At 39.2% G+C, this 7,003-nt stretch overlaps 1 protein-coding gene across 3 annotated transcripts; it reads left to right on the forward strand.

The window, feature by feature from the left end:
- The first annotated feature begins 4,572 nt into the window (after nt 1-4,572).
- Nucleotides 4,573-6,997, forward strand: LOC113617026 (centrosomal protein of 78 kDa-like). 3 transcript variants are annotated; one of them, XM_027100355.1, is made up of 3 exons: nt 4,573-4,827; nt 5,651-5,822; nt 6,731-6,997. In XM_027100355.1, exons 1-3 carry the CDS (start codon nt 4,730-4,732, stop codon nt 6,992-6,994), a joined length of 534 nt encoding a protein of 177 aa, XP_026956156.1. In that variant the 5' UTR covers nt 4,573-4,729; the 3' UTR covers nt 6,995-6,997. The 3 variants fall into 3 exon arrangements, 1 of the variants encoding a protein (XP_026956156.1); XR_003431476.1 differs by lacking the exon at nt 4,573-4,827 and adding an exon at nt 6,145-6,219 and having other exon boundaries at nt 5,506-5,822; nt 6,731-6,844; XR_003431477.1 differs by lacking the exon at nt 4,573-4,827 and adding an exon at nt 6,145-6,193 and having other exon boundaries at nt 5,506-5,822; nt 6,731-6,835.
- Nucleotides 6,998-7,003: the final 6 nt, after the last annotated feature.

A 7,003-nucleotide genomic window follows, 5' to 3' on the forward strand; every position in this document is an offset into this window, starting at 1 on the left:
TTGTCTGATAATATTGAAAAGTTGGAAAGAATTTAAATGTGTAAAATGGTTAACCAGTAAACCCACTCAGTGGAATATTTTGTAGCCCACAAAAAAAAATCACGGTTATGAATCCCCTGATTATATGAGAAATGATTGATTTCAATGTTAAATGGAGAAAAGTTGAACATAAAATTTGATATCCAATATGATGGAAGCTTTGTCCCAGAAAAATCACCCTAGCCAGTGTACAGAAGGGAGGAAGGAGAGCAGATGACAGGAAGGAAAATTATTCCAAAGCCTTATCATTAGTCTTACTTAAGTAATAGAATATCAAGCAATTTTACTTTCTAACTTTTTTGGTTCCATATTTCCATGTAAGGGACATGAATTATGAATACTTTGTAGGAGGAGGATACACTTTCTCACAAAAATTGAACACTTCTAACACAATTAGAAGATTGATTAAACCATCATATTAAAAGTAGAGGAATTTTGCTTTTTTTTTCCTTTTTCCCCATTGAAAACTTGACTGGCTTTAGTAATGGAACATTAAAGAATTTGAAGTTCTTAGACTCTCAATTTTTTAAACATGTTCTGAATATAAAAATATATGTTCATTGAGCAAATGTTTGTAAACAATGAACAGCTTCTTGAAGGAAATAGAAGCCACCTCTGCATGTACACACACCTAATCTGCTCTTTTGTCTTAAAAAAGTATCAAAAATATTTTGCCATGTCACTAAATACTCTTCTACATCAGAGAATTTGATTAAGCTTATGCATCATCTCCCAGGAAAAACGCACAGATATATTATGAATGTAGAACTCCTGAAGCCCATTCATTAACTCTGGTTGAGACCTCTTGTCATTCTTTTCTTAGTGGCTTCATAGCACATTCCTTCAGACGGTGAGCTGTTTTTCTTTAAGCCAGTCCCAATTTGGAGGCTCTTAGCTTTCTTCTAGGGTTTGGTTATAAACAATCTTATGATATCATGTTGGTAGATAAATCTTTGCCCACATCTTTGATTTCCTTAGGGTAAACTCCTGATGTAGGATTGTTGTTAGGTACCAAGAGCTACTCTCCAGAAAGTGATACCAATTCCTCTCCCAATGATGGCATATAATAGAGTTCCTCATTCTTTAAGTGATTGTTCAAAGCAGTTAAAAGGTATAAATATACCGTACTGTTTTCATAAGTATAGGAATTCTGGTTGTTTATCGCTGCATAAGAAACCACCCCGAAACAGTGGCCTAAAACAATGACTAGTCATTTATTTTGTTCACGAACCTGGAGGTTGAGTAGGATATTGATTCTTTTACTACACTCTTAGTGACTGAAAACAATACCTATTTGACTAGCTCACAGTTCTGTAGGTCAGAAGTCCAGGCACAGCGTGACTGGGTTTCCTGCTCAGATACACACGGAAACATGTGGGTTCCCTCCTGAGAGTGTTAAAGCACGTGAAATTTAAGTGTAAGACATTGAGCCCCAAACGTTGGATGTTCACCATAGTTTGTGTGGGTCACAGAGCTGAAATCAAGATGTCAGTCAGGCTGTGTTAGCATCCAGAGGCTCTGGGAAAGAATGCCTCCAGGCTTCTTCAGCTTGTTGGCATAATTCAGATTCTGCAGTTGCAGGACAGAGGTCCCCATTTCCTTGCTGGCTGTCAGTCGGGGGACAGTCTTAGCTCCTAGAGGCCTCTCGCTTGCCTTCCCTGCTGCAGCATTTGACTTCTTCAGAGCCAGCAGTGGAGAGTCTCCCTCTTGTCCCTTTTGTACTTCAATTCGGGAAGAGTTCAGGTCCTTTTCATGGGGTGCCTGAGTAGGCCATATCCACCTAGAATAATCTCCCTATCTTAAAAAAATCAACTGATTTTGAACCTTAATTCCGTCTGCAAAATCCCTTCACTGCAGCACCTAGATTTAGAGGTTGATTGGATAAGTGGAAGGTTTGTGTACTTCAGTAAGTAGGAGTCTTAGGGGCTCTGTTAGAATTCTGCCTATTGCAAGCAGTGTCCCCACTTCACGGACCGAAGTGTCTTATTTCCTGAAACTCCTAAGGGAGTTTATCAGTGTTCATTTTATTTCAGTGACCTTGGTGAATGGGAAGACTACCACCTCCGTGAGCAGGAATGGCACCCAGCGTCCTGAGTCCACAGTGTGGCTCTGCTACTTAGTGGTGTGACCTTGGCTGTGCTGCTCTACTTACTCTACTTCTCTGCCTCTGTTTCCCTCATCTGTAAAATAACATGGAGTTAGTGATTGTTCTTTCCTCGTACGGTTTGTTTTTTTTTTAAATAAATTAATTCTATTTATCTATTTTTGGCTGCGCTGGGTGTTTGATACTGCTCTCGGGCTTTCTCTACTTGCGTCGAGTGGGGGCTACTCTTCGTAGTGGTGTGCGGGCTTCTCATCGCGGTGGTTTCTCTTGTTGCGGAGCACGGGCTCTAGGCGTGCAGGCTTCAGTAGTTGTGGCACGCGGGCTCAGTAGTTGTGACTCGGGGGCTCTAGAGCGTAGGTTCAGTAGTCGTGGCACACGGGCTTAGTTGTTCCGAGGCACGTGGGATCTCTCCGGACCAGGGCTCGAACCCGTGTCCCCTGCACTGGCAGGCATTCTTAACCACTGCTCCATCAGGGAAGCCCCCTCTTAGGGTTTTGATAATTAGATTTAATGCCCAGGGAACTCCAGGAACAGTGCTTGACTGTAAATTGCTTTAAAAGTGATTACTTTTGGAGCTTCGCTGGTGGTGCAGTGGTTGACAGTCCGCCTGCCTGCCGATGCAGGGGACACGGGTTCATGCCCGATCTGGGGAAGATCCCACTTGCCATGGAGTGGCTGGGCCCGTCAGCCATGGCCGCTGAGCCTGCGCGTCCGGAGCCTGTGCTCCGCAACGGGAGAGGCCACAACCGTGAGAGGCCCGTGTACCGCAATAAAAAAAAAAAAGTGATTACTTTTTAAAAAAATTCTTTTGAATCTGCAGTTAATGCAATTCAGGTGTGTTAAGCATGTTCATTAATAGGACTTCCTACTATAAAGAGACCCACAAATAAAAACAGAACTTTTCTTTCTTGTTCTTAACTATTTATTTCTGACTTGCTATGTTATACGCATATATGCCTTTTTTGATGGGCTGCCACAAATTTATGTTGGAAAAAGTGGAATTTAAATAAATCTTTACTATGTTAATTTGATAGATTTTGATAATTCATTTCACTAGCATGGTATGATATTACCAGTAGCAGACTAAAATGTGAGTTCACTTCTGGCTCTGCCCCTAAATCCTGTTGAGTCCTATAGCTGGAAAGGCTTTTGGATATTATACTACGAATTAGTTATAACATTTACTCTGTTTGTTTAGGAAAAACTGGAGGAGTGCCTAAAGCAGTTAAAGGAGGAAAGACTAATAAGACTTAAGGCTGATAAATGAGTCAATGAAGTAAACAATTTCTTATACTTTTGGGAGTATTTTGGTTTTATTTCGATTTGATTTTAATCCATATACATATAGTTTGTAAACTTTAAAACTGTAATATGTTGCAAATTGGTTGTATCATATGGACTTTTGCATTTACTGGTATTTAGTGATCATATGATCTATATTCCAGAAAGCATGTTTTTAAAAATGTGAAAATCTCGTTTTGTGTGTGTGTGTGTGTGCGCGCGTGCGCACGCGTGCTTTTATATGACATTAGCTTATTTCCTGTTCATGATTCTTTGATTCAAGAAGGCACTTTTTGTGCATATACTATATATACAGTAGCATAAAAGACATAATGAGACTCTCCTGGCAATGAATTAGGAAAGTGAATCATTTAAATAAATTTAAGATATTGGAAAACTTCTAAGAATGTAATGAAAGATAAAATTATATACTATAAGAATTACATCAGGTAATGTGCATGAAAGCAGGGCATAATCTAAAAAGTTCTATCTAAATATACTTTATCAGAGGTTGAGCGTAGGGAGGAATTTTTCAAAGTTCATCCACTGGATTGGCGGACACTCATTCAATAAATGGTGAGCACCTGCTTATATAAGGCAAAAGGGGCATCATGAACATAACAGCCTTTCTGAGAAGTACTGGAGTTGAGCTTATAGGGGGCTTTATGTGCATAGGTGATGAGCGGAAGGGGAAGAGTGCACGGGAGTGAACATTTTGAAGGAGCCAAAGAAAACATTGGTGATCGTACATTTAATAAATTGGGTTTGGTATGATTTAGGACTTTTAAACGTAAGCATTAGATATTTTGCTCGCTAAAGTTAATTCTTAACATCCAGCAGAGTTGTAATATGTTTTGTTCAGATCAGATTCTATAATTTACTTTCTAATTTAAGGGAAACTTAAAGCAGGTGATTTTCTAATGTGGAATGAGGCTCCATTATGAATTGAACCAGTTAGAAATGTGATCTTTTGTGAAAGATCGTTAATAAAACGATAACTTTGGTTTATTTATATACCACCTAAGCGTTATATAGGAAACTTTGTTGGGTGCCTGGGGGTTTTGGTTATTATGTGATATGGTCTCTGTCTTTACTGGTGGAGAGTTAGCTTAATTACAGATTAATTACATTTTGAGTGTTTTAGTTTTGTTCCTTGAAACTAGGCAAGACTACTTTTGATGACAATGAGAAAAAATCATGTCAGACATTTTCCGTCTTCTTTTATAGCTGGAACATGAAAATGCCCAGTTAAGAAATATAAATTTCTCTTTGTCTGAAGCCCTTCATGTCCACTCATTGACAAGCATGATCCTGGATGATGAAGGTGTTTTGGGCAGCATTGAGAATTCTTTTCAGAAGAATTCTTTTCAGAAGAATTTCTTGGATCTCCTTAAATATGCTGGGTTAGTTCATTTCTCTTCATGGCGTTCTTCTCTTTCCAACTATAATGGTAGTTTGCTGAGGAACTGGAGCAATTTTCATCACTTACGTGGCCTTATTTAGCCAAATTTAGTGTAATTATAGGTAATATAGTTGACGTTTTAAAAGGAGGAATTAAATTTTTTAAGAAATGCAAATAGGGGAGCCTGCTCTGGTAGAGTGGGGAGCCTATTATAAAAGAGTAACCTGTAGACAGAGTAATTAGTAGGTACAGTTTTTTGTACAGACTAAATTGAAGGCAGTTTTCATTGAAAATATTCGGGAATGGATAAGAATTTTCCTATCCTTCATTTACTTTGCTTGTTTGATAAGTTTGAATTAAAGTTATTTTTGTCTTAGACATAAAAATTATTATTAATCTGCAGGGAAGATATAGGTCAGTGGTTCTCAACCGTGAGCAATTTTGCTGAAAGAGGGGAGTGGAGATTGATAGTTGATGGAGTGGTGTTTTGTCAGTGAATGAGTTGGTGTTGGGAAGGAAGGAACAAACACATTCTTGGAAACTGGAGGAAAGGTGGTAAAGAAGTGTGGGAATGGAGGTGTGACTGGCAGTGGACGGGGTGCATGGTACATGTTGAAGCTGCTAGTGAGACAGTGGGATGTCTCCTAGAGGATGAATCTGGAAAGGGCTGAGAATTTGGGGGAGAGAGAGGCTTGTAGTCTGGAGTAGGATGTTGGCTTTTAAGATTTTAGAAGTATTTCATGATTGTAGGTCTGGGGAAATCTAAACTGCTCTTCTGTGATTATAATAACCTTTGTCTTTTCTCCTTTCCTCCTCTGGTCCAGGCTTGGGCAGCTGGCCACAATGGCTGGTATAGATCAGTCAGATTTTCATTTACTAGGTCGTACCCAGATGAATTCTACTGTTAGTAGCCCACCTAAAGAAGAAAAGAAGGCACTTGAAGAAGAAAAATCAGAATCAAAGCAGAGTGCCCCAGGACCAACGCAAAATCTCCAAGTAAGTGGAGAGGACAGCACTTAAGGATTCTAAGAGTGATTAGCAAAAAGGAAATGACCAAGTCAGAGAGAAAATAATAATGGTCAGTCTCTAATAGTTCACATGCTCGGGAGCTAGAAGACTCTGGAGTCCTCTCCAAATCTGAGATTAGTAAATGTGGACCCGTTTCATGATACTGTATTGTTGTACATAAGAAAACTGGAAGTTCTTTAGAAAATGTATGAGTTAAAGCAAACTCTCATTAATGAAGAAAGAAAACATTACAGAAAATATCCCAAATTTTAAATTGTATAAATGTCTGTTCTATTCATATTTTATCTAGGTTTCTATTTGTATGCAGTCAGCTTAACAATGAAGGAACACTAATGGAGGTACACATACTGATACAATTTTTAAAGTAAGTAATCTTGACATAGCTGATACGTAAGATATTACAGTGACTCACCTGGTCATGGGAATGGGAGGGGAAACCTGTCAGCTTTTCCTCCAGCCTCACTTGGAGCCCCCTTCGCCCAGCTCAGCCAATCTCAGACTGGTCTTGGGAACTGACAGTCTGGTCACAAACTATATTATATACTGTTTACATGTGCCTGGAGGATAGCAAAGAAATTAATTTTCTTACAGAGTAGGGTTTTATTTTTAGTGAGGGAAAGGAAATGGGTAATAACTACCCCAGTCACCAAAGTCTGAAAATGTAGCGGACATAGCCTTGGATATAGCTAGGTTAAGCTGAGAATCACTTGGCAGGATATAATTAGAGAAAAACTGGCTCTGAAATCTTCTGAATAATCAATTGACTGTGTTAATAATAAGATCACAGAGTAACATTGAAGTTCTGAACTCTACTTTTTAATGGTTGGCTTTGTTCATCACCGAATTTTTGTCTTGTCTTTTGTTTTTCCCTCCAGTTTCAGAAAATTACAGGTGATGCTGGGATTCCTTTGCCTGTCGACTCCTTCCATGTCCCAGTCTCTACTCAGGAGGCCTTAGAAACTTCCAAAGACAACCTGGGGGTCGCAGTCACAGAGCAGCGGCAGGAGTCTTTTGAAGATTTCATTGCTAGAACATATTCTCCTTCAGCAGACGTCATTTCTGGAACTGGAAGTCAAAGAAAAGAAGAGGAATTACTTAGAAATAGCAGGTCTTCTTCAGAGAAAATGACCAGAGCATAATATACCAAA

This window comes from Aethalodelphis obliquidens, unplaced genomic scaffold (genome assembly GCF_003676395.1).
Source record: "Aethalodelphis obliquidens isolate GAN/ISIS:26980383/991018 unplaced genomic scaffold, ASM367639v1 scaffold1252, whole genome shotgun sequence".
Lineage (NCBI taxonomy): Eukaryota > Metazoa > Chordata > Mammalia > Artiodactyla > Delphinidae > Aethalodelphis > Aethalodelphis obliquidens.